The following is a 27,542-nucleotide window of genomic DNA, read 5'->3' on the forward strand; positions in this document are numbered from 1 at the left end:
ATCAAAACCAGGACAGTTCCTAACCTGGAGAAAACAGAAGCTGCCTTAGGAAGGAAGATTTTATGTGTACTTTGGGGAGTTATTCTCTTTATGAACAGTTTTCTAGCCCTGTCTCTAAATGCTTGGTGTGTATGTTAGCGAGATGATTTCTTTTTCAACTGGGTTTTGAGAAGGACCTGGTCTTACCCTGATACTTCTGAGCTGCATTTCCAGACTTGAAGCATGAGAGGCAGATTCGGATCTGGATTCTCACAGCTGTTTTTAAGAGGGTTGTCAGCTGTGTGAAAGACTGAACAATTACAAAATATCCCTGCTTTGTCATGTGTCATTTTTCAGAAGCGGTTCTGTGCAACTGCATTTGATCTGGAAAACCTTCCATTTGAAAGATAGGATTTCACAAGGGAAAAGAAAACCATGGGCTTCAGTCCTGCGGTAGCCTCACGCTCCAGGGCGTGAGGATCGGAACCAAGCCCTGCTTGTGCTGTCCACCATCTTCACCAGGACCCACGTGCTTTCTTTAGGGCCTCAAAATTGTGATTGAAATCAAATTCTCCTGAAACTACCTGAATGGCATGTCCGTTCCTACTCACACAAAGGATTTAAACTCCAGCAGCTGAATTTCTGATTGTGGAATGTGCTCTGTGCTGCGTATGAAACTCCTCAAGTGTTTGTACCTGATTCAGAAACACTTGCCTGCTATTGAAAACAAAAGTGCAGCATGAGTCCTGACTCTGAAGGGTATTTCAAGCTCCACTTCCACACTGACCCGTTCAGTGGCTTTTGAAAGATGATACAGGTTTGCCAGAATAGGGAAAAAAACCCAAACCCCCCATCATCAGAAAACCACAGAACCACACACTTGTTGAGTTCAAAGGATGCTTTGCAGTGTAGCCTTTTCATTAAGTTGGTTACTGGTAGTTTTATAGCTCCTTGGAGTTCTCGTCTCTCTGGGGAGCATCACTATTTAGTGTGTTGCCGGGAGATGGCAGTAACAGATAAACTTTGAAAATATTATTCTGTGGATGAGCATCATTGGAACATCTGTTTGTCTGGCGCTTTCTCCCTTGGGAATTGTTCATTTCACATGTGGATCTTTACATTTCAAAAATTGCTCAAAACCATAAGCAAGGTGTTAACAATATATTCAAATGCCAGCCTGACTACTTTATACCGTAACCTTTCTTTACGTGCGTGGTTGAAATATGTGGTTTGTTTACTGTTATTTGACTAAAAGCATTTGGGTTTCCTTCATCTAAGAACGTTAGTGTATGTGTGTGGTGATTGTTTTACAAAATTATGCCAATCAGGCAAAATTCCACTTCCCAGTTTTGGAATAAGAACAGCATCTGGTGCATCTCTTCAGCATGGATCCTGCTCTCCCACCTTTACTAGAGAGAAATAGTGGCATTTTGAGCGAAATGTGCCTGGGGACAGCCGTGCCTTTGGCTGTACAGTTTATTGGATGAACTTTGCATCGCTCCTTTGCTCATTCACCTGCAATCTTTCGGGTGCATGAGTAAAGAGTTTTAGACCTTAAAAGTGCAGACACTGAAGGATTTACCTGTTGCTAGGGTATCTCACGCTTCTTTGGAACCCAGACATAGCTGGAGCTTGTTTGCCCTCTAACAAAGAGGCGCTGAGGTCACCTGGAAGGGTGGTTTGTGTCCCTGCTCCTCTCTGCGCCAGCGCTGGTCGAAGGCACTGTTGTGGGGAGGACAGGACGGCATCCTCGGGCCTGGGGGAGCTGGAACCTCCGGGTCAGTGCCTTGTGCTTCTGTCACGGTTTTCAGAAACACCGGAGCCATCAGTGTCAATGTGTCTTTTTAATAATTTCTGGGTCTGCTGGTTTAACCGTATAATACTTTGATATTGTCAAGGTTTAAGGCAAGGCGGCAATAAACCAAGGCAGACGCTCCCTGTTATCCCCTTTACCTCCTGCTACCCCTTCCTTTAGATCGGAAAGATGATAAGAAAGATAAGGGGAAAGGAAGAGAGACTTAGACTTCAGGTTGGGGAGTTTTAAAGGGTTTTACTAATGCTACTAATAAACAGAGAATATATACAGAACATACAAAGGCAATCTAAGTGGTGGATGCGGAGCTGGGTCTCTCAGCAGAGCTGGGTGTGTGGAGCTGGCGGCTCCAGCAGCTGCAGCTCAGGCCCCGGAAGTCACGGGTGGGACTGCACAGCAACCGGAACCTGAGTGCAGGGCCTGAGGCCTGTGGGTCACAGACAGACAGACAGACAGGGGCCTCTCTGGATGCCGGCCGGGCATGGGCGAAGAGAGCACGGCCCTGTGATCACCCTCTTATATGGGGGGTATGACGATTATGGGATGGAATACTTCTGCTGGTCAGTTCTGGTCACCTGTTCCATCCACCCCTCCTCAAACACGCTCCTCTCACAGTGGAATGTGGGAAAACTTATCAGTCTTTCTTTGCTACCATAGTAATAAATCTAAACACGAGCTTCTTCAGCATCCCCTTGGTCTCTGATCAGCACTGAGTGCAGCATCCTAGGAAAAATATGCAGTTAAACGCAGAAAAGTCCAGCCACCTAAAGAACTGAGCTGAAAGAAAAATCACCAAAAGAGAACCGGTCTTGTTTTTAACAAAACCAGGACTCTTAGTTTTGTTTAAAACTTTGTAGTCATTCATTTTTAGATTTAATTAATAAGCTTGAAGCATAACCTGATGTTGGTTGGACTCAATTACCATTTCTGTCATTTCTTAGCACTACACTCTCTTATTACCCATTGACTGACCAAGTGTCCCTGTGTGAGGTGAATATTAATACCCCTTTAGCCGCAGACGACAGTGCCCATGCTGGGAGGATCCTGAACACACCGGCTGTTGTCTGGAGGGGCAGCCGAGGTTGCTCAGATGGTGTAAAATGGCTGTTGAAAGAGAACCGGTGCTGTGCACGTCCCACAGGAGCCTCGGCGTGCCCTCTGCTGCAGGGTCTGCGGTTCCCATAGTTCGTTGCCGTATCCTCAGCACCGTTTGCTTCGGGAACTGCAGCGCTTTGTGTAGAAAATCCCTCCTCTTCCAAATATACCGTGTGCTGCAAAAATACATAGAGGACAGTGTGTGATTGTAACGATGCACTAGACAGCTTGGCCAACTGCCATTCATGGCAATTAAGTTACTCTAGATCTCTCATTTAGTGGAGTTTTTTGGAAAGCAAAATTGCAGGTGCTTTGAAGTAAGGACCAGGCTTACCGGTGATTTTGGTGCGACCAGTGATGCTGTAGTTGGAATACGAACACAAAAAGCTTGATTTCTGTTTTAAATTTAGTGCAAGTGTATTACCTAAGTGGGTTCTATGTGTGTACCTTTACTCAACTGCAATCATGTCTTTAAATGTAACACCCTCAGCTGGAGAGAAGATTCAGGCAAAGACCAAAAGCAAATGCGTGCAGCGTTCCATCTGGTTTATGTCTTGAAGATGTATGCTGGCAGCTTACTGTATTTGTCCTCTTTGTTGGTGTGCTTGTTCTTTCCACCAGCTTCAGCTTGGCTACCCAGTGGTTCTGGAGAATTATTAACTGATATTTGTGAAATAATATATTGCAGCATGTTACCTTACATAGACCTGGGTCAATGGACAGGACCCCAGGGTGGGTGATCTGAACTTCTGCTGGCGTGTTGATTGCATTTAATACGTAAATCTAACCCTACCATGATAGAAAGGGATCACAGGGGTTAATAAGTTGCTGCTGGAAGCTGGGATCTTTGTGAGGAAAATCAGGGTTTCCCCAGTCCACTGATAACTATGGCTTGTTGCCCAACATCCCTTATCCTGCAGGTGAAATCAGAGCACGAGAGGATGTTTCTGGGATGTCTAAGTGCTGCCAAAGGGCTTTCATTTGCAATAATGTTATTTTACTTGCATCCACTGGCCCCGAAATAAATGCTGTATTGAATATTATGGTCTGATTTACTCAAAATAGTTCCAAAAAATGTACTCCTCTTTAATTTTCCTCTAGCTGAAGAGAAACCTCAAAGCCCCCAGCCTCTGGTATAAGTCATTCAGTAATAATTTCTGCAAGTGTGGAGTCTAGCAACAGTAAACCATGAACCGGGATAACTGCCTCGGATGTTAAAGCACCATTTGTGATTAATGAATTGCTGTTGAACTCCCTGATTTCCCCTTCCCACCCTAGGCTGCAGGACACAGCGACGCTGCACCTGCACTTTAGAGAAGGAGGTTCAATAGAAAGGACGTCCTTGCGTTTGATAAAAGGAAGCTTTTGCAGAACCTTTGCTTGTGCTTCTACTGGTTATGTCTGTGTTTGTTCCTGTGGAGTCTTGTCTTTTTCTGAGTTGAATTATCTATTGTTGCATGTAAGAGAATAGTAGAAGAACCAGTATTTGAAGTCTTTACTACAGCTGCTTAGTAAAGCGTCTGCTTGAGGATAATCTTGGTTTTGGATCACGTAGCCCAGTGCATTATGTGCTCAAAAAGTCCAGGATTGTGTGCCCAGGAGAAGCAAAACGCTTTCAGCTGCTTGCGTACTGTGCTGAATTTGGGTTCGTGCTCATTCTCACTCTGGAAATGGGACGGTCCAGCAGGCAGACTGTGCTGGGAAGGGAGTAAAGAGAGAACTTTTGCTGTGCCTGTTTGGATTAATTTGTAGCCGGTGCTTCTGTGTGTGATAATTAAGTTATCATGTTGCTCCAGCCTTAAGCCTTGTTGGCTTTCTATGAATGTCTTGCAAAACTTGTTTAGTAGTTTCCTGCACAGTGATTGACGTTTCAATTGCCTTTATTTCTTTGCAGAGCAAGGCTTAGATCACATAGCAGAAAACATCCTTTCCTATCTGGACGCCAGGTCGCTGTGCGCGGCAGAGCTGGTGTGCAAGGAGTGGCAGAGAGTCATCTCGGAGGGGATGCTCTGGAAGAAGCTGATTGAGAGGATGGTACGCACAGATCCGCTCTGGAAGGGGCTGTCAGAGAGAAGGGGTTGGTAAGTACCTTGCTGAGAAATACATTCACCTTTTACAGTGTTCTCCTTTGCACATTTCCCTAGCGGTGAGCTCGTAGTGGGTGGGTATTGTCACCCTGATCTCTGCCCTGGGCAAAAACTGTCACCTGCCCTTTGGCTTTGTCCCCTGTCCTGCCGTGCGCCACTTGCTTTCTTGCGGTAAGTCTGTCTGTAAATCACAGAATGGACTGGGTTGGAAGAGACCTCAGAGCTCATCCAGTCCAGCCCTTGGTCCAACTCCAGTCCATTACCAGATCATGGCACTAAGTGCCGTGTCCAATCTCAGTTTACAAACCTCCATGGCCGGTGAGTCCAGCACCTCCCTGGGCAGCCATTCCAATGCTGACCACTCTCTCTGCACAGAATTGCTTTCCAATCTCCAGCCTCAGTTTCCCCTGGCAGAGTTGAAGCCCATGCCCCCTTGTCCTATTGCTGACTGCCTGGGAGAAGAGCCCAATCCCCCCTGGCTAGAACTGCCCTTCAGGTCGTTCTAGAGAGTGCTGAGCTCACCTCTAAGCCTCCTCTGCTCCAGACTGAACAAGCCCAGCTCCCTCAGCCTCTCCCATAGGGCTTGTGTTCAAGTCCCTTCCCCAGTCTTGTTGCTCTTCTCTGGACCCGCTCCAGCACTTCAATCTCTTTCCTGAGCTGAGGGGCCCAGAACTGAACACAATACTCCAGGTGTGGCCTCCCCAGTGCAGAGTACAGGGGAAGGATCACTGCCCTTGTCCTGCTGACCAGCTGGTTTGGATACAGGACAGGATACTGTTGGCCTTCTTGGAAATCTGTAATTTCTGTTTCTCAGGGAGAACTACCAATTAGAATCAACTCACAAAAACGAGCAAAATAATGTTTTGTGGGGCTTTATCTCCAGTTGAACTTTTTTTTTGCTTGAAGTGTAAGATAGTTGATTGGGCCACAGGCACCTCTGAAAGAGAAACCATTGATGTTTGTGGTCCTGTGTGATTCCTGAAGAGATGCGTGTTCTGCTGTAGAAACCTGCCATTCTGTGCTCTCTAGTGGTGTGCCCAGGAAAATGCAAGAGGACGGCACCCTTCTGGCTGAAAGCCTCACGAAGCAACCAACCCTCATCTGGAAAAGCAGAAGGAAAAGCCCTGCTATCTTTTTAGTCTTGGACGTTTTTAAATTAAGCTGTTGGATTGTAAAGTCACAAGGATCGTAACGGCAATACTAAAAATTCTTAAAAGTATTGTGTGAGAATATGTTCTGTGCAGACTTTGAATTCCTTTAAAGTTTGGATTCTTTGTGGTAAATTGAAAAATATTTCTGCTTCTTTCTAGGGATCAGTACCTGTTTAAAAACAGACCAACAGACGGCCCCCCAAATTCATTTTACAGGTCCTTATACCCAAAGATAATACAGGATATAGAGGTATGTTTTCTGATCTATAATAATCCGCAGAGAAATAACGTTGCATATTGTCAGCATTTCAAAGATGATGCATGTAGGAGCAATGAAGCCTATCATTGTATCTGAATCACTGCTGCTCTGTGAGCTCTTGGTCGTCAAACAATGTATAAAATACCCCCAGCAACTTCCTGCTGCACAACATGCGTTAACGTGTTGCTGAACACCCTCTTCTTTGTGTTCAAAACTATTTTGAACTCTCCTGGGACTCTGGATTTTAATAAAAGAGTTGGTTTGGGAAACTAAGACTATTCTACATATGGCTGAATGTTCTAATAAGAAAGTGATCTGAGGTTTAATGCCTTACACAGCAACCATGTAAAATGTTGCTCATTTGGTAACCCGTTACTTCCCAAGCGCTCGCTGTGGCACATGCAGCTTTCTCCCGGGTGTGGAGTTATTTTTCCCCCTCCAGTGGTTTGATGAGAACAATCAGTCCAGTCCTACAGTGACACATGAACGCAGGAGGGACCTTGATGGGCTGTAGAAATTACTATTCTTTGACATAAAATTTTCCTTATATTGTTTGAGTTACGAAGTTGGGCTCGCTCCCTTGGTTTAACAGGGTAAATCGTGATCATCTTGGTATCGTGGCTACGAGCAGCAAATGTCTTGCTCAGTTTGCTGTGTACCCACCATAAAACTCTTTGGTTGTGCTACAGACTGTAGTGGATTTATTTCAGCCACGTGATGGGTGTGAAATGATTGCTCTGAAATTCGTGAGTGGGGGAGATGGATGTTTTGGTGTTTAAGACAGATGTGAACTAATGGAATCGTTCTGCTACGGCAAATGTGAGTTTGTGTCGCTTGGCACTCAGTAAACAAAACTATTCACAACTCTTAACCTATCTGTAAAATGTATCTGCTGGAAAACAGCCAGTATTCAGGTATTTTTTTATAACCCTTGCTACACAATTTATAAACATCTATTGATAAAGAACTAAGCATGAAATGTAGCCCAGGCAGAATATGATCAAACTTGATATTTGCTTGTGAGCTGAATGATACGCATTTTATTATCTGAAGGGAGATGTGTCCTCTCTGTAAGGAATGGCAGCGATTTTGCAGTGATAGAGGCCCATGGGACTAAGGAGAAGTCTTGATGTGATATTTTCTTGCTTTCTGCAAGTTTCTGGCACTGTTGAGTAACGAAAACAGGCAAAAAGCGGCGTGAAAAGCTGACCTGTGAGCTGTGGAACACTGCAGGAGTCCAGCATTATTGTAACTCGGATTTTAAAAGTTATTTTTGCTGAAACTCATTTGTTTGGGTGTAAATGGATTATTTGTGTAGGAATTCTTAGTGTTAGAGATGGGAATGTCCCTTAGAGATGTTGTGAGGCCGTTCAGCCTTTGGACTGTCACCATCTGCTATTTAATACTTCTTTTGTTGCTGTAGACGTGCTGGTGCAGTGCACGGGAAGGAAGCTCCTCAGGTGGCCTGGTTTTCATAGGATGGAATACGCAGGAAAAAGCCCAAACCCTCGGGCTTTGCTTGTTGCTAATGCATTAAATGTGAGCATTTTCAGTCTCTCAATACCTGGGGGTGGGGAATAAGTGCAACACTGGAATATGTCATAGTGATGAATATATTTTTGAAAAACTGAATTTCATTGAGAGAATGTTGAATCTACTAAACCATCCAGTTAAGAGAAAAAATTGCACTTCACTGCCTGAAAAGGGCTCATGTATTCAATATGAATAGAAAGCACATGAGTGCTTGCAAGTCAAGAATCAGAGGTTTATAGGACTGTTTTCAATGCTATCTTCCTTCAGAGCTTCAGCTCATAAGTCCTGATTTCTCGTTCTCTGGTGCTCAGGCGGATGATGTGATAAAGGTGAACGTGCAGAGTTGTGTTAACTGGTGTCAAACACGGCAGTTCAGGGAAAATCTCCTCTAGTTCTCTGCTTTCCACTTCGTGCCTGTGTCTATAGACCTGTGAAAAACCTTTGGTCTTCACTGGTTGGGTAGAATTTAAGGTACAGACAAGTAACCTCAGCACCGTCCATGGCCCCTTGGTAGAGCAGGGACGCAGGAAGGAGCCCGATCTGTCAGCTCTGAGGTTTTGCCTTTGAATTCACTTTAGCACAAGTAAGTGTGAGCCTATTTGCCCAAATTCAGAGGAAAAAACAGTGTTTATGTGTTTCCTTCAAGTCTCCTGACATATTGGTGTTTTCCACGTTTCCAGCCTGGAGAAGGGTTCGTGATTCTGCTAATGGTTGAGGGCCAAGTAATTCTTCTGCTTCCAAAAGTCAATTATACATTTTCTAGTAAGTCACTCTTTAAAGTGTTTTTCACAAATTGCTTCCCTAAAGGACTGTCAAAAGAAGCTTTTAACACTGTTGAAAAATGTAGATGATGAGTAACAATAACAACAAAACATAGCTATAAATTCTTCTTGACTTTTCCTCCCCTTATTCTGTTTTTAAACCTAAATCACAGAATCCCAGAATGTCAGGGGTTGAAGGGACCTGGAAAGCTCATCCAGTGCAGTCCCCCCATGGATCAGGAACACCCAGCTGAGGTTCCACAGGAAGGGGTCCAGGCGGGTTTGAATGTCTGCACAGAAGGAGACTCCACAACCTCCCTGGGCAGCCTGGGCCAGGCTCTGACACCCTCACCAGGAACAAGCTTCTTCTCATCTTTCAGTGGAACCTCCTGTGTCCCAGTTTGCACCCATTGCCCCTTGTCCTGTCACTGGTTGTCACCCAGAAGAGCCTGGCTCCATCCTCCTGACACTGCCCCTTTCCATATTGATCCCCATGAATGAGTCCCCCCTCAGTCTCCTCTTCTCCAGCTCCAGAGCCCCAGCTCCCTCAGCCTTTCCTCACACGGGAGATGCTCCACTCCCTTCAGCATCTTGGTGGCTGCGCTGGACTCTCTCCAGCAGTTCTGAAGTCATGTTCTCCCTCAGTTTCATGCCTTTCCTGTTAATTCCTTTTTCAAAGCAATGTGCAGAAGCTCTTAAATAAGGCTTTCATCTCAGCTGTGATGAAGAATTTTGTATCTCTTGAATACCAAAATGTTTTATCATCAAATATTTGCCTGGACTTTTAATAAGATCTGTGTGTTTCTGTCAGAGGGTCAGGGTTCAGGGAGCAGTGATGAGCCAAAGGCTACCACATTAGCATTTCTATCATTATATTTTTAGAAAACATTTCTGTTTGTGTCCAAAGAACTTGATTTTTGAATGCAGTAAAGTATATTTGATGCAACACAAAAATCTCATCATTCAGTGGAGTACAAAGATTAACCAAATTCTGCTAGACTGTTTCTAATTATAAGAGTTACTAATTACTGCAGCTGGCCCTAAATTGGGTTGCGAGTAGAGATGAGTTCAAAGGAGAACACGCTCTCTCCTTTGGACTGACTGTCAGAATTTGAGAAGTAATCCAAAACCTGAATTAACAATTGAAAGGAAAAAGGATGAATAGCAAATTTGAATTGTTTCCCTTGGGTTCTATTTACTTTTTGGGTCAAAAGTCCGTGCAGCCACAAGGTCTCGTTAGCCGGAAGGTCTCGTTAGCCGCAAGGTGATACCGGCAGGGACTTGGCAAAGTGAGGTTCCCGGGTCTCTCTGAAAATGTATTAGTGCCAATATCTGTTTATTTCATGCCAAACACATTTTAGGAACATAATGCACTTCTGAAATCACTGGATCTGAAAACAAGAGGACATTTAGAGATCTGAGACCAAATTCTTGGAAAGAGGTGGTTACTCTGCACCTCCTCTGTGAAGCCAAATATTTAATTAGGTTCCATTTCACGAGAGGTGCTCCAGTAACTGTACGTGTCTCCGAGGCAGATGTTCAACTGCCAGGCTCCCTTAGGAGCCTTTTTTTAAAGGCAAAAACCTGTTTGGGGCTTATTTTAAAAAACTGGAGCTGTTTTTGCAAGACCTGGTTTGTGGAGCTGATCTGGTGGGTGCAGAGTGTCCTGCGCCCGGGTGCAGCCCCAGGGCGGCCTGGTGCAGGGCAGCTGTTCTAATTGGGATTGTGTTAATTGGCATGTTGCTGGGATGGGAAGCTGAGTGCTGCTCATTCCAGAGCCCCATGTCCCTGGATTATTTCCAGATTATTTGTGAAGCTTGGCCAACTGTTCTGTTTTCCCCTCAGGATTAGCACAAGTATCTATATCTTCTGATGAGCTGAGAAGACTCAGTTCATCCATGTTCCCACATCTTTAGGCACATGGCAGGTGCCCTCATCTTGTTTCCATAGAGACTTAGGTCCGCGTAATGAAGATGAGAATTACAATGTGATTTTGCTGCAGACTCTAGGAAAATGTGCCAGGCCATCAGATAAGCATTATGCGTTCTTCTGAATTTTGCAGAAGTTCCAATTTTACATCTAGAATTGAAATTTGAAAAGGGGGAAAAAAATCAGCTCTCACCTGCAGTCACTACCAGCATTGGGAGAGCTTTGGTTATGAGCGCTGCAGTGTGTAATTGCTGAGGAAATGGGTTCGTTTGGTGCTGTTGTAATGGTGATGCTGGAGGAATTCTGTGCGCCTGCCTATGGAGAATCTGGTCAGCAAATTTTTTCAGCCAGCCATTGAAGATGCTGAAGGGAGTGGAGCATCTCCCGTGTGAGGAAAGGCTGAGGGAGCTGGGGCTCTGGAGCTGGAGGAGACTGAGGGGGGACTCATTCCTGGGGATCAATATGGAAAGGGGGAGTGTCAGGAGGATGGAGCCAGGCTCTTCTGGGTGACAACCAGTGACAGGACAAGGGGCAATGGGTGCAAACTGGAACACAGGAGGTTCCACTGAAAGATGAGAAGAAACTTGTTCCCGGTGAGGGTGTCAGAGCCTGGCCCAGGCTGCCCAGGGAGGCTGTGGAGTCTCCTTCTCTGCAGACATTCAAACCCGCCTGGACACCTTCCTGTGGAACCTCAGCTGGGTGTTCCTGCTCCATGGGGGGATTGCACTGGATGAGCTTTCCAGGTCACTTCAACCCCTGACATTCTGGGATTCTGTGGTTCTGTGATTGAAATCTCTGCTCCACAGGCGCTTTGCAAATGACATTTCTGACCCACAAGGCTGCGCAGGGGCAGGGCAGGGACAGGACGGGGCAGGGCAGGGAAAGGACGGGGCAGGGCAGGGACAGGACGGGGCAGGAGCCGCGTTCCATGCTGCACGGCCCAGGCTGCAGCTCTCTCATCCTGCCGGGCACACGGCTCCTCGCAGACGCCCCTTGCACGGAGCGCATCCTCAACTTGGATGTTTTTTAATTCGCTTTGCCCACATCGCAGCTGCTTCTTTTCACAAACAGGCATAAAAGGCTACTGGTTTTCTTCTGCAGATTTGAAAAAGGGATTAATTGATCGTGTTTGGGTACTTTGAATGCCCCTGTGCCCTGACAGGGCCTGATAAGTACCTGTTTAAATATGACTTTGTATTTTTACGGTGTTATGCATAAACACAGCTATTGTCTCCAGTGTAAACTAAACGGTGCAGTAGTATTGTCAGCAGCATTGTTCTTTGCCAGGTGTCGTGCAGAGCCCAGGTGTCAGTGAAGCACCTCCGGGGACCTCTCTCTGTTTTCATTGCTGCTGCCTTGTAGTTTTAAGATTTCCTCTCCAGATCTGGAAGTTACCGCAGTACTTCTCTATTGCTTGGCTTTAAACAGGAGCCCATTTAAAGTTAGTTGATTTTGATGTTGCATCTGTAACCCAAAAGCTTGAAATGTGTTGGCCGCTGAAGTGTGTTGTACCTGGTTGGTGGAAATGGGAGGAAAGACCAGCCAGACATCGATGGATGTCCCGTGATCATCACGGCGTGCAGCTGCAGAAATGGAAAAGGTTTTTATCAGACGCCGCCCTCGAATCTCTTTTGGGATGTGGTGCTTCGCGACTGTGTTTGCAGAGGTGCTTGACAGAGAGGAGAGAGCTCCCAGGGCGGATGGATAGCTCTCCACCCACATCCTGCTGTCCCCAGTTCTCCTGAGCAGGACGCACCAGGATCCTTCGTCCCCTCCCTGGGGAAGGGGAGCAGCTGTACGGGTGCTGTCGGCGATGGCCCAGCACAGCCCCACAACGGCTTTTACACTTGATTTCCATGGGAGTCACCCAAGTTTCTCGTGTCCTGCCCCTGCGGCGTGTTCCGCCTCCTCCAGCAAGTCAGGCATCACCCTCCTGGGCAGTGAGACTGTGCTAATGCTCAGTTACTCTTCTCTAGGTCTGAAACTTCAGTTTATGTTGCCTCTGTTTATCTGATTTGCCTAAGCTATCTGGTGTATAACACCATTTTGGCACTTAGGGAAAACACTGTCTGTTCTTTACGCTTAATAAAATGGTCAGTATTATACTGCCAGCTTTCTTCCAAAGGCATTTCCTATATTCCTGGTATGTCCCTGGCCTTTAATGCACCTCCTGAAGTCTCCTTTTTCTCTTGAAGCAATGTGTGTATTCCATTGTCCAGATTTGTCTTGTTCAGCATCATAAGGTTGCTCTGTTATTTTTAAACGTGGCCTTTAAAAGGGTCCAGCAAAGGTACAGCGTGACTCAGGACCAGTTTCACTTGGTGGACCTTTGAGCAGCTTCATATGTGTTGAATCAATCGCTTGCAGAAAGAGACAACACTTCATCAATTTATATTGTCCACATTTTGATCTTATCTAAACAGCTCTAAACATTAGGAACTTAACTTTTAGGTCTCAAATTCTGCCAAAAAAAATCAATATTTAATTGTAATTGTCTCCTGTGCCTGTTCTGTTGGCAATGACACTATGCCGCTACCAGAGGTGACAACGTGCTCATCTCCTGGTGAATGTGGCCTTGGGTACATCGCACCCGCAGCCGAAACTCTTCACTATCCCTTGAGATGTAAACCCCATCGAACGTACTGACTGCCCCGTTTTCTTGTTCGTCGCTTGGGTGACGCGGCCGGCCCGAGTCCGAGGCGTTTGAGGGATGCTGGGTGCAGTGCAGGCAAGTTTGCAGCCGCGCTGCTTCGGCACAGGGGTTTCATCGCTGTCCCTGTACCACACCGAGCCCCTGTGCTCTGTGGGTTTTTAGCTGTCTTTGCTGCTGCGTGCCCACCAGCAGCTCCTTACCAGCGGTTTACAGAAGCGATGGTCCTCACCAGGAACGTACTGATGCTCTTGACCTCCAGGGTTCTGTCCCTGGCTGCTTTGGGCACAGGCGCTGCTGCAGGCACGTTTTGTGCTGCGTTGCACTGATCCCACGTGCTCAGAACAGTTCGTCCCGCTGGGCGATGCCAGGACAGCCGGCTCGCTGCAGGTACCTCCCGAGGTCCAGTTATTATCTCAGCAATATTATTATTATATCATGTTATCTCAGCAATAAGCATCACGTGCTTCTTCTGAAGGCCAAGAGAGAGACTGTGAAAGCTCTTTGGTCGTTACTGCCCGACAGCAGCTTGGAGACCCAGCAGTGAAGTCCAGACCCAAGCCCAGATCTAAGCGATCTGTATCCTTCTTCAAGAGCTTGAGGCTTTTTCTTTACCCCCCTAATGGTTTTGGCATCTTCAAAGGCTCTGAGAGAGGAAAGACCTCAAAGCTGCAGGGAGCCTGGTGCCATGGCCAAGCTGTCATTTTGTCCTTGCTTATCAAACCCTCTTAACTTCATAATGAATGAAATATTAAGCCCACTCCGCCTCCATGACATAAGTTCATTTCCTTTCTTCTGCCAGAATCAGGAAGGGTTTTCTTCCTTCTCTTAAAAGAAAACGCATGAAGGAGAGGGATTTAGATTCTAACTGCCCCTGGTGTACATGCTTAATGCTTCAGGAGAAATCCCAATGAACATAACTAATATGTAGGTCCCTTTTTCTTCTATCCTGTTCATGCTGCAGGAGGATTGTGTGTTCAGAGGGAACAGAAACTCCTTGATTCTGGGGATTAAGAAAAACCCTCTTGCTCTGCAGTAACATTCACAAGAATAAAAATGCAATGTTAAGCCAAGGAACTGAACACAGTGTACAATATCAAATGGGAAAAAATCCTGTTCCTAGTAGATTATCTTTAGCACTTCCAAAGTATAGCAAATGTTCCAAGTGTTAATCCAGATGAATTGCATCTTTTTTTTTGCTGTGTGTCTTTGTACCAGTGAACACATTCTGGCACGGTCAAGGCTTGGCTATACCTCTGCGTCTCGGGCTATTATCTGTGTGTACTTTTCTCTCTACATGTCTTTTTCTTACCCATTTATGCATTTCTTCAGCTGCCAAATGACTCTCCTGATGTGGCAGATGCTTTGGCTTCATGCTTGGTCTTTATCGCTTGTATGGCCAGACTGTGTTGGTTGTGCAGCCCATGTCAGCTATTGCTCTCGTGAGCTTTTCGCAAAGTGCCAGAAATGGTTTATCTGTGCGTGTGAACTGAGGAGATACAGTCCTGCAACATCGTGCTTTTCATTGTGAAACCCAGGTTTACAGGCAGTGATCTTGGAGACTTTGAGGGGATCTGTAGAAAATAGAGTAGTGGGTGTTGCATATATTGGTATTAGGTTTGGTACCATAAATAGGCAAATAAATCATGGGTGTCTTCAGCATTGACTCCCTGGTGCTTATCACAGCCCATAAACCCCCTTGTACGCACATGCCCACCTACTCGGCCTATACAGTTTATTAAGATATCCCCTGGAAAGGGATTGCAAATGAAGACCTTTATGAGCTGCACTATTCAGTAACCACCAGACATTTCCTACAGCCAGGAGCTTTAATGCGGTTGCCAGTATCATATCAAACATGTTCCTTCTCCGAGGGTCCTCCAGTTTGCCCACCCACTCAGCCGTATGCAGTCATCTAAAATAATGTTATTTCTCTGTATGTCCACATCTGTTTTCACTCTCTTGCCAATTGAACTGCTGCTGTATATTCTCTGTGTATCGTGGCTGCTTTCCCAGCGTATTGAAAATTTACGCAGCGTAAGGGGATTTTACAAGTTCTTGAAAAACATGAAGTATTTTCCCACAGTAGCCGTGCCGTATAACATCTGAGTGCAATGACATCTATTCTCAGAATTCAAGTGTGCACCTGCACATGACTTACTGCTTCATTGTGCCTTCACACAGATACAAATAGCACTTGAGTTTCTTTTATTTAAAGCCAAGGTTTCCTCCTGGCGAGCTAATTAAGTAGCTTCCTATAATGAACTATGAGTTAAGCCAGCTTGTGTCCACGTGTCTGCTGGGCAAACTTTTACTGACTCCTTCTCTGGGAAACTCCTACAAGCAGCGTTTCTGATTTGTGGTGTTCTTAGTGCCTTCTGTAGCTATCGGTGGTCACTGTCACTGACTCCAATCTGTGATGCTTTATCTCCTGTGTCTTCAGCGTTAGTGTTGCATTTTTCAATATCTTCCCTTCAGATGTACAATTATATTGGTTCATGCTATTAACGTCTACAGTCCGCTCCAGTTTCCGAGAGTCGCGCCTGTAGCGACAAGGGAATTAGTGAGTTGTGGTTCTCCCCTCCTCGCGCAGATGATAAGCGTTGAGCTCAGGTTTCAGCAGTGTCTGTCCTTCCTCTCGCACCTCCATTCCATGCTGAGCACCGCAAGCAGCCGCTGCCTTCAGGGCAGGAGTCCAAGGCTGAGCTTAAGCGTCAGATTTGAACGTTTTAAGCCCAGTTCCCAGCCTGACGATCAGCAGCACACTCGCTGGCCAGAAAAGGGGATTCCCAAACTGGCGCATGATTTGCTATCTTAATTTCATTAACTTCCCCACCAAACTGGAAGAGAACAAGAGGGGATGAGGAACTTGTCCACATCACTTAGTACTTAGGATTTAGAGAAATTCCTGTGGCACGTCAGGTTTGTATTACGACTGCGTATAATCCTGTCCAAATTGCAGAATGGGAGACAATTGAAGGAGCAAACGTGTGGAGGACAAATCGATAGGTTAGTTTTCCCTCGGAGCAGACATTTTCTTGGAATTGGGGTGTCACAGCTGCACTGCACTTTCGTCTTTAATAAGCATTTCAGTAGTTTTCCAGGCTTGGGAGAACTGCAGAGGTGCCTGCTATTGCTTTGAAAGTTATCAATGTGCTTTTCCAATCAAAGGGACAGTTGATCAGCTCCTTCCCAGGCTTCCCTGCAGCATTTGGGACGGGAACCTGGGGAAATAGGTAAATAAATGCTGTGTTTGGGTGCCTGTGCTGGAAGACGGGAACATCCCAGGCTGTGTAGGTACTGCAGGCGCTGCTCTGTGCCTGCATCCTCTCCTGGTTGTTGTTACGAGTAATAAAGCTGATTGAAACAAGGACATCATTCTGATTCTGCTGTGAAATATTTTGTGGTTTTTTAAGGTGTGTCAGGGCTCTGAAAATGCCTCTCACAATGAAAACGTTGAGTTTGTAAGGGATTAAAAAAGGAGAGACCCCAGCACTCCCTCTTGGGCTCAGCAGGGATGTGATGTTGGTTACACGAGCTCCTGCTTCAATCTGTGCTGCTTATGTCAGATGGTCCTGGAAACATGGGGGATAACTGAATTGTTACAAAATTTCTCTCTCTAACAACTCCTTTGGAAATTCTCACTAAGGTTGGTTGACTGTGATTTTCACCACTAAACACAGCGTTTGTCATGACAAAAAAACCCCAAACTTCCAATTCATTGTTTTGTGCATTTTTATTAGGGTGGGGAGAAAATATATGATGAAGTTTTACATCCTTTGAGGATGAGGCGTGCAGCAGTGGAAGGATTGCTGTGTGTGTGCTGCAGCAGTCGTGCCTGACTCCCCGTTGTTTCCCCTCTCAGACTATAGAATCCAACTGGCGATGTGGGCGACACAACTTGCAAAGGATCCAGTGCCGCTCCGAAAACAGCAAAGGTGTCTACTGTTTACAGTACGATGATGAAAAGATTATCAGTGGCCTACGAGATAACTCCATCAAGGTAAATGCTTTGGTTCCACCTTTTCCGTAGAGGTAGGTGGGTGATTCTGCCTTGGAACAGCAGCTGCTTGTGCCTGTCTTTCTGTGATGGTTGGTTATTGCACTCTTCTGTCAAAAACTTGCATCAAGTTTCTTTAAGCTAAAAGGGAGGACAGGTGAATTACTCGTGTATTCTCCTGGCTAGCTCTGGTTTTCTTCCTTCCTTCTCTGTTGTCACAATGTTAAAGTCTTGAATATAAATTGATGGCAAGCCATTTCTGCTTCTTGTTTTTAAACAGATTTGGGACAAGACAAGCTTGGAATGTTTGAAGGTATTAACAGGGCATACTGGCTCGGTTCTTTGTCTGCAGTACGACGAGAGGGTCATCGTAACTGGATCTTCAGATTCTACAGTGAGGCGAGTGTTAAGTTTTTGCACAAATATTATATGAGTATTAGGGCTGGGAATACTTAGAGTAATATCCAAATATCAGAAAACATGCCTAATATTAATGTCATACTATTATTTACAGTTGGCAAAGCATCACATTCAGTAGTTCTTTTTTTGCCAAATTTCCATTGCATTTATGTATGATTCAAGATATATCCTGAAGCTGTAGAATGGCTGGTGGCCCACTATACAACCCTATTTAGGGTTTCTTGTACCACCTTCTTACACCTCTTAATTATGACTCTTAATAAAGGGGTACTTGGTATATATGGAGCACTTGGCTGACTGCAGTTTTGACGATACTGAGTGTGCATGTTTATGCTCTATACCATCATCCTTCAGTTGGGATAAAATCACTTTCTGTTGCAGAGTTTGGGATGTAAATACAGGTGAAGTTCTGAACACGTTGATTCATCACAACGAGGCAGTGCTTCATTTGAGGTTCAGTAACGGCTTAATGGTGACGTGCTCCAAGGACAGATCGATCGCTGTTTGGGACATGGCGTCACCCACCGACATCACCCTGCGCCGCGTCTTGGTCGGCCATCGTGCTGCCGTCAATGTGGTCGACTTCGATGACAAGTACATTGTGTCAGCCTCAGGTGACAGGACCATTAAGGTAAGTTGACAGAGCTCCAGTCACAGTCCCTGTGTCTACCCAGCCAGAAAAGCTTCCAAGTGTTACTTGGCTCGGAGTATCCCAAGTGTTCCTAAGCGGTTCTGTGCCTTTTTCTTTATGGTTCTACGAGCTGCTGCCTCTTGCTGGCTGTTCGTGGTTTTATGTGCAGAACTAGGCTTGGAACATTTCTGTGCAAAAACGTGAAGCCTGTTTGAACTCCAGTCTCAAGATCGATTTGTTTGTTAAATGTGGCTCATTTTGTGACTTTTTCCAAGTGTTATTTTTTGTGTCAATTGGTGATCCCGTTCCAGACATGAGATTTATCAGCAGTTGCCTTTCCTCACCACGCCTTCCCGGCAGCTCCACCAGACTTTGCCATGTTTGGGGGATTAATGTGTATGAAGACTATTACATACCAGAAGATCTGAGTTACCCAGAGCGTATTAATATCACAAAGGTGTTTCCACCCTTCACTCTCTAGAACCAGAGCTACCTTGGGCTGTGGCAAAAAGCTCTTTGCAGTTTAATCTCCAAATACCTGTCAGAGATCCTGCTGCGCTCTATGTTGGAAAATGAGCCACTGGATACTCTGTGCTACAACTTCAATTATAGCTCATTAAAAATGGGCAAAGTTGATTGAATCATTTAACGTTAAGAATGAAGCAGCCACCAAACTTTTACAGGCCACATTTTTTCCTTCTCTTCCTAGTAGATTGCTAGCAATTTCTTTGGTTAAAAAATGTGGGGATTTTGCATATGGGATAACCTTCACTTTTAAAAATGTTTACTCATTTATCAAGATTCAGGTGTAATCAAGTTTATTAAATCATTTGGGGCAGTCTCCACCACTTGTAAGTATTTCATAGACAACCCTCCACCAACTTTTCTCATTGACTCGACGTACAACAGCAGTTCCCTGTGGCCCCAGTCTCCCACTAACATCAGGTACATTTTGCCCGTAAAAATGTGATTTTCATTCCCACTGTCCTGTTTATGAGTTGATAATGGCTTCTGCTGAAATTCAAACCCGTTGTTTGGGTGTAATTCTCAGAGGAGTGTTCACCTCGTGTTTCACAGGTCTGGAGTACAAGTACGTGCGAGTTTGTTCGTACTCTGAACGGGCACAAGCGCGGCATCGCGTGCCTGCAGTACCGGGACCGGCTCGTCGTCAGTGGGTCTTCCGACAATACCATTCGGTGGGTGCCACGGGGCTGCTGGCAGTATGGAGCGACGTGCATTGGTGAAAATAGGATTTCTTGTCGTTTTTAAGGCGGTCCTGCACTGCTGCACACACAAAACACAGAACCATAGAACGGTTTGGGTTGAAGGGACCTTAAAGCTCCCCCAGTGCTCCCCCTGCCATGAGCAGGGACATCTTCACCAGCTCAGGTTGCTCAGAGCCCCGTCCAGCCTGGCCTGGGGTGTCCACAGGGATGGGGCATCCACAGCTTCTCCAGGCAGCCTGTTCCAGTCCCTTGCCACCCTCACAGTGAAGAATTTCTTCCTTATATCTGATCTAAATCTCCCCCCCTTCAGTTTAAAGCCATCACCCCTCATCCTATCACTGCATCCCTTTGTGAAAAGTCCCTCTCCAGGTTTCTTGTAGGTCCTCTCTAGGTACTGAAAGGCCACAATAAGGTCTCCCCAGAGCCCTCTCCAGGCTGAACACCCCAGTTCTCTGAGCCAGAGACACCTTTGCTATGTCTGGCTTTTGGAGCAGACGATGTGTGATTGAAACTGAATTCCATGTGAGAGTAAACACAGCCCAACCCTGGGAAAAAGTGGGACACTGAGGTTTATGTCACAGGTAAACAAAACTTCTTATCCGTTTCTGTGGTTTATGACCACGCTGTCTCTTTGGAGGCATGAGGAAAATGTTGGTCACTGATTTTCTTAATTACTTTCTTAACCTCTTATCTCTGGTTTATGCAGAATGAGAGAAAGTATATTAAAGTTTCCCAAGATAATCTTTAAAGTATCCAACATTTACTTGAATGTAATTTTGAATGATCAGATGAATTTTGATGTGCTGATGCTGCAACACAAACTTATCTCTGAATTGTGTGCAAGGAGCATCTCATGGTCCTACCAGCTGCCTCTTTTTAGTAAATTATGTGCTATCTTCCACAGAGTCCCATTCAGTACTGTGCTTAAATCCCTGCACGGGAGGCCACGGGCTGGTGCTGACCCTGAGGGACTCAGTCTCTTTCCTCTGCTCTCTGCAGGCTATGGGACATTGAATGCGGTGCCTGTTTAAGAGTATTAGAAGGCCACGAAGAACTGGTTCGATGCATCAGGTTCGACAATAAGAGGATTGTTAGTGGAGCCTATGATGGGTATGTTTTTGAAAGCAATTTTAAAAAATTGTGCTTTTTCTAGCAAAGCATCTTCTGCAAACTGTTGAGCTTTTGTTCCCCGTGGAAAGGCTCATCTCATTTGACTAATGGATCAACATTTGACCGAGTGGCTTCTGCATGAGCATTTCAACACAGCAGGCTGCACTTTTAAGTAGCCAAGAAGCTGGTTTTCTGCTGCTCTTTAGCGCACTCCTGAATTGTGTTATCACTCAAGTTTTATTTTCCGTAGAAAGGAAACTTCAGTTTGGCTGAAGTGACAGCCACCCCTAAGTGCATTCCTTTGTTTCTTCCCTCCTTGCCAGGTCCTGTGTGCTTAGAGTAGTTTAGGCTTCCTATTTTTGTAAGAGAGCAGCACTGAAAATGAATGTTGCAAGAGTAAATGTGTCTTACGGGGCTCTCGGAACCGCTGGGTGACCGTCTCTGGTGGGCGGGAGGCAGGAGCCTGTTGGCACTTCCAGCTTACATCTGTGTCCAGATCCTCCGGGTCTGTCTCTGCCTGATTTATGCTTCAAGTGAACAGTAGAGTTATGGAAAACAATTCTGGAACTGTGTTTGTGTCCCACCTTTTATTGGGGTTTAGAGCCGCCCCGGCTGATTCCTGGGGCACACTGCAGCTCGTCGGCAGTGCTGGGAGCTCCCGATCCCCTGCGGTCCCAAGGGGCTTGTGCACACACAGCGAACGTGTCGTTCACATCACTGACCCACCGGGGCCATCGCAACATCACTGTACTTGCTGCTAGAAAGAAATACAAAGCTATTTGTGTTGTACGAGATTTAGTGTAAATATTTTAGTGAAGATTCAACCATTCTGCTTGATTCTGATAAACGAGCTGTAGGGTGAATCACAGACTTTTCCGTCACTTTAGATGTTGCTTCTATGCTTATACTTGAAACGACACTTTCCTAACCATCTTCTACTTTTGCATTATAGCAAAATTAAAGTTTGGGACTTGCAAGCTGCTCTTGACCCTCGTGCCCCAGCAAGTACATTATGCTTGCGTACGTTAGTGGTATGTAAAATTAATTCATTTGGGGTTATCTGAAATCTTTTATTTGTGAGAGGCATTTTATTACAGTATGGTGGGATAGGTGAAAAACTCAGGATGTTTTATAAAGCCTAGGCTGCTGCTTATTCTAAGAATAAGGAAAAATATATATATTGTTATATCCTGAATGATTTCTAGTTTAAAATTCTTGTGTATTCTAAAAGAGGAAACCCAAACCAGCATGACACTGTATCAAACAATTCTAGTTATTGGTGGTATATTTAGTTTTACTGAAAATAGGCTGCTTTTTCTTTTCAATGGGCTGCTTTTACCTTTAATAACCTCTATGCCGGCCCCTCCAGGGGAGGCTCAGGCTTTACAGGCACCGGGTTTGGAAACCACGTGTTTTGCTGAACAAGCTTACACACAAAATGAGCATTTCTTCAACTAAGTGTCATTACAACAAAGGGTTTCCCGACCAGCCCACCAGCGGCTGTGCTGTGATGGGGTGGAGTGCTGTCCTCTCCTTGCCTTGCTCACGGGCTCCCTGTTACTCACAGGAACATTCAGGACGTGTCTTCAGACTCCAGTTTGATGAGTTTCAGATCATTAGTAGTTCCCACGACGATACAATTCTGATTTGGGATTTCTTAAACGTGCCACCCAGTGCCCAGAACGAGACCCGCTCTCCATCTAGAACATACACATACATCTCCAGATAACAGTCTGCACTTTCCTGCCCTCGGAAGGTAAGTCTCCCTTGTTTTATTGGCTGTATTATAAATACCTGAAATTATCGCTCTGCCTACAGGTTGGCTTAGTCAAAACAAGCAGCTGATGTTTTCCTTAAGAAAATAAAACCTGTTTATGCCAATCATGCTTCAGCTTATGAAACTTGTAATGTTTTCTTAGCCCCTTCTATAATCCCTCCTGTTTAGAACCAGGTACATCAGGTATTTCATGGAAAGTTGTTATCTGTTCACAACCTTCTTGGAACTGGAGGAGACTTGGTGTATTGCACAGCTGTCCCAGATATGCTGACAATTCTTGATGTGTCTGCTCGCTCTGTGGAGCTTTGGAACAAGCGCTGTGGTGCATCTCCATAAACCAACCGTGCGTGTCAGCTTTGGGCAAATGCCCATCAGAAACAAGCTGTTCTGTGATAACCTCAAAGAACAGGGCAAGCGTTCAGAACTCAAAATCACATCGCATCAGGCAGCGCGACAGCTCAGAGGTGGCAGGAACAGCGCACGTTAACTTTGCGCATTTTGTTTCCATTTTTCTGCAAGTCAGCTTCATTTAGTTCTCACAGCACGGTGGGTAAAAGCTCTGCTGTTGGTTGGAACAGTGGATTCTTTGCCTTGTGTCATCTGTGTTATTGCCAACGATTGCACTTCAGACTCTAAACAGCTGTGGGTGCTGGGGCTTGGGACTCGCATTGCCCCGACAGGAAGGACTGATTTTATTTAAAGTAGATAATTAGTAGTTTGTTAAAAGACTGTGGGAAAAGCTTTCCCCGCCTTCACATGAGCACAGGTTTCGTTACCTGTGTATCGTTACCCTGCTGCGGCAGTGAGTTCCTCGGGTTTCCCACTCCTGGCTAGGGAATGCCTTGTGAAGATGCTGGTTCTTCAGAATCCGTTTCCCCCCCGGCAGCATTCCTCAGGAAGGCGTCCCCTGCCTTTCCCGCTGCCTGAGCTCCCCAGCCAAGACAACATCCTCTCTGAAAGTGACGCTCGTTACCTTTCAGAGGGTCAAAGCGCTAACCTGCCCATTGCTCGCTGAGTTTCCTGTTTTTCTGAACCTTAATTAATATAATTACACCCATGATTAAGGAAGAAGTGTTATGCTACAATGATGAGGTAGTGTGCACAACCAACAGTTACTGGAAACCTCAAACCCATGTTTTAAGAGCACTGCTGCAAGGGCAGCTCAGTAAAGCTCATGCGTGTTGGAGGACGACAGGAACCCGCGGGTTGTGTCCTGCGCTGGAGCTGACAGGCGCGTCCTGAGCCCCGATCCTGCCCCTGGCTGCGGGAGCTGCAGGGCGGGTTGAAGTCAAATGGTTTTTCCTCTCTTTGGAAACTTTTCTTCCTCCTTTCTGAATATTTTTGGTTTTCCTTGCTTTTTCAGGCATTTAGAATAGACTGCGTGAGAAGACAATAGTTTTAGAAACATCTCCCTCTGTCATACACCAGTGTTTTCTTCTGTTAACTTACAATTTGAGATTGACGTTCTTTTGTTTGCTTGCTTTGTTTTTCTAAAAAAAAAATACATAAGTGTATTTGGCAGACTTCTTTTACTAGTTTTGATTAATGGAAAAGCTATACATAGCATGTCTTAAGCACACAAGAAATTAGGAATTGAATAAAATTTATATCAATTGGCTTGACCAGCAATATGCTGGTGTCTGCCCGGGGCCGTGCGCAGAGCGTGAACCGGGCGGCTCCGTGGGGCGGAACCACGGTCCCTTGTCACCATCTCCCATACAGGAGAGGTGCAGTGGTGTCACTCTGTGACAGGTTGGTCTGACTTGAGAATCCAGAAATATAAACCTACATAAAACCGTGATCAAACAGCTCATATTTCATTATGACACTTAATGAAACAGTTTTCTATACTGTTAAACATTATAGATCTCTGAATTTCGAAGCAGCCCTGTATGCTTGTGTACAACGTTCCGCCTCTTCAAAGTGGATCATTTCTGACAGCCCTGGCGGTTGGCTGCCGGGGTTTTCCTGCTTTCTGCTGAATTCCTGCAGCTTATTGTAGCACGATAACAATTGGTGCCGTCTGCTAGTCCAATATTCTTATATGAAGCGCTAGGCTTGGGGCTGGGGGAGGAGAGGTCGGGGGGAAGCACCTAAAGGTGTTTTAACCTTTATGGGAATTCCCCATCAGAAGAGGGCAGTTCTCTGTAGTCTGTAGTGGTTTTGGGAAGTTGCAGGTAAAATGAAAGTTCAGATTTAATGACACTGAGAACTCGCTAGTAGTGAAGTCCTGTGGCTGGAAAAGGTAGACACATAAAACCACTCGAGTAGTTCTGCCCTTTCATTTTCACCCGGAGTGCTGAGAATGCTCTGGGCCTCGCCCCCAGGTGTCTCCAGATGTTGCTTTTTGATTTGTATCTTCTGGCCGTTCAGTTTGTGTTTTGTCTTTTCCAGGGTTTCACAGTCTTGAACTACTGGATTTTTGGCTACTACATGCCTGAAGATGTCGATTGACAGCTAAAGTCAGAATTGGTTCTAGATGCTGTGTAGATGCAAAGCAGCACAATTCTATATCTAAATTCCTTAATCTTTCCTGCTCTCAGTGGTCGTCTTTGAATTTACTACAAATTCACTGACTTGGAGTAGACGAATTTCAGAAGCCCATCCTTCCCTGCAGTGAGAAATCCAAAGCTTCACGTGTAAATTGTCCGTAGAAACCGAACTCTGATGGCTTGTTTTTCAGAAATAAATCAGAAGACAAGAAAGGACTTGGCCTAATTTATATTGCTTTGCACTTTTGTCTGACTTTAAAGAAAAAACATTCTCCGATGAAATTTGGGTGCCAAACACATACCCAGAATGTACAGAGCTTTGCTTTCGAAGTCACCGTTGTCCTTTAGACTTTACTCATGACAGACCCAGAGCCTGCTTTGTTTGGTAGGAGTGTACGTTGGACTTGTAGAAATATTTCTGAATTGCTCAGTAATATTTTTGGATTACAGTTTACTTGTTTCCGCACCAATAATTTCTTTTAAATTAAAGATTACCTGTAATTCAGGCTAGGTTATCTGAACTAGTTGTATAGCACCGTCTTTTCCTTTTCCCCGTGCTCTGTACTACAGCCGTCCTGCGCTTCCCCATGTTTGGTATAGTAAAACCTTTCCATGTGTGCTTGCCTCATTGCCGATACTGTACAAGCATGTAGATATAATGTACATAACAGCGTGACCCCGGGTGCCGCAGGCGGGATGTCCTGACACTACACACTAATGCGGAACGTGGTAGCACTTGGCGGCGGGATGTTCAGACTACTGGCACTGCAGGGGTTAATGTGAGTTTCCGAGACAGTTTCTCTGCAAAAGGAGGTTTTCAGTATTCATTAGTTGTTTGGTTTTTTGTTTTTTGTTTTGTTTTGTTTTTTAATGGGAACTACATATTTTAAAATGTAATTTCTAAACTTTTTAAAAATTAAAAAAAAGTGTTTAATTTATGTTCTGTATCTCACATTTTGTGCCGCAGTATTTCCAGCTGTGTCTCCGTTGGGCGCCAGCGGGTCCCGCAGCCCCTGCTGTCCGTCCTTAGTTCGGCTGCTCAGTGGAGAAGATGCCAAGGGCCAAAGTTCATTAAATTTCTGTGTGATTTGTAACACGGTGGAGCAGAGGTGCCCTCGAGTCCATGCGCTGCTTACCATGCTTGATTACCTTGCTGATTACCGTGCTGGTTTTCTTTTCCGCAGCCGTGACCGCCGCGCTGTCCTGCTCATGGCTCCTCTTGGTTAGCGTGCTTTATCAGCAACCTGCTGCTTTTTCTTTTGTCATAGTGTCCCCTCTAATTTCTGTGGTCATATAAACGCTACTGCATTTTTCTCATGTCAGAATAAGATGTGGAGAGATGCAACCGTGAGTATTCTGTCTGCGTTAGCCGTGTGTCACTACGCCTGTCGGTGGCTTTTCCTCCCTGCTCCGGTCAAGCTGGGTGTGAAACGCGCCTGTTTTCCCGGGCAGCTGCGTGCTGGCACGGCCGTGTCCTGGCACGGCCATGTCCTGGCACAGCCGTGTCCTGGCACAGCCGTGTCCTGCCGTACCTGCTGTCCCCTGAGCCCGTGTGCATCGCGTGGCTCCTGTCCTGGCAGCACTTTCTGGGGTTCGTGTTCTGCGCGTTGGGGCTCAGAGGGGCCGGGTGTCGACAGCTCGGAGCCGGCGCCTGCGGGCAGCGAACCCAGCGGGCGCGAACCGGCGCGGCTGCGGGCTGCCCGCTCCTCCCCTTCACGCTGAGAGAGGTGTCGGGATCAGTGTTTAATTTAAACTCCCATGTACGTGTTACTACAACAATATTTATTTCATCGAGGTGACCGAATGTGATGAATTACAGAAGGTTAAAACCGCGCTCCTAAGCGCCCACGCGATCGCTTTTTGGTGAGCTTGACGGTAGTTTGTGAAAGTGTCTTACTTTACCCTTCTCATCTAATAGCTTTAATATTAAACTGTTGAGAAAGAAAAACCTGTCGCAGCCCTGAAGAAAAAGATACTTGTTTCCGAAGAACGGAGTCCTTTTTTAAATGCATGTGTGAGATTTAAATTCCTGGTTTTCCTTGGGAGATAATGGTATTTGAACATGCAGTCGGAACTTTTGTGCTTTGTGTACCATAGCAGTGGACTTTTGTGACTGGCACCCAAGGAACCTGGCTCCTGGGATTGATGGTAGTGATCCTGGCTGCACTCTGGACTTTGTTTTGCTGACCATAATTGAGCAACTGTACATTACTGCGATATTAATGTTTCAAAGCACTGGGATAGTCTAATTCTAACTTGTAATTATGTTTGCCAATTATCTGTTTGGAAAGTTGATGTATGAACAGCTTCTTGAAACTGTTAAATTGTACAGATATCGTTCATGATCTAAAGCTTTGTACTGTGGAATGTGCTTAATAAAAAAAAAAAAAGTTTGAACTTAATTTGTTATATAAATGGATGAGTAATGTCACCTGGGCAAAGTCGTTATTGGGTGTTACTACGAGTTGAGGGCGCAGTTCCGTTACCTCGCTGCTGGGCACAAGTAGTTTGAGTCCGAGGGGCGGCCGTGCTGGCCCAGCTCCTCCCTAGGGCGCGGGCGCTTCCCTGGGGGTTTGTGTCCCTCTGGGTGTCACAGCTTTGGGAGGCCATGGTCAGAATGGAGCTGATC

At 45.6% G+C, this 27,542-nt stretch overlaps 1 protein-coding gene across 6 annotated transcripts in view; it reads left to right on the forward strand.

The window, feature by feature from the left end:
• The window catches only part of FBXW11 (F-box and WD repeat domain containing 11), a 70,507-nt gene extending 43,192 nt beyond the window's left edge, over nt 1–27,315 (forward strand). For all 6 annotated transcript variants that reach the window (XM_071814891.1, XM_065848948.2, XM_065848944.2 and 3 more), the window contains 10 exons: nt 4,782–4,968; nt 6,285–6,375; nt 17,123–17,260; nt 17,538–17,656; nt 18,059–18,308; nt 19,386–19,504; nt 20,534–20,644; nt 21,597–21,675; nt 22,212–22,400; nt 24,816–27,315. In XM_071814891.1, the coding sequence (XP_071670992.1) occupies nt 4,782–4,968; nt 6,285–6,375; nt 17,123–17,260; nt 17,538–17,656; nt 18,059–18,308; nt 19,386–19,504; nt 20,534–20,644; nt 21,597–21,675; nt 22,212–22,373 (1,256 nt within the window). In that variant the 3' untranslated portion in view covers nt 22,374–22,400; nt 24,816–27,315. The remainder of the gene's footprint in view (nt 1–4,781; nt 4,969–6,284; nt 6,376–17,122; nt 17,261–17,537; nt 17,657–18,058; nt 18,309–19,385; nt 19,505–20,533; nt 20,645–21,596; nt 21,676–22,211; nt 22,401–24,815) is intronic.
• Nucleotides 27,316–27,542: the final 227 nt, after the last annotated feature.

This window comes from Patagioenas fasciata, chromosome 14, assembly GCF_037038585.1.
Source record: "Patagioenas fasciata isolate bPatFas1 chromosome 14, bPatFas1.hap1, whole genome shotgun sequence".
In the NCBI taxonomy this organism is placed as follows: domain Eukaryota; kingdom Metazoa; phylum Chordata; class Aves; order Columbiformes; family Columbidae; genus Patagioenas; species Patagioenas fasciata.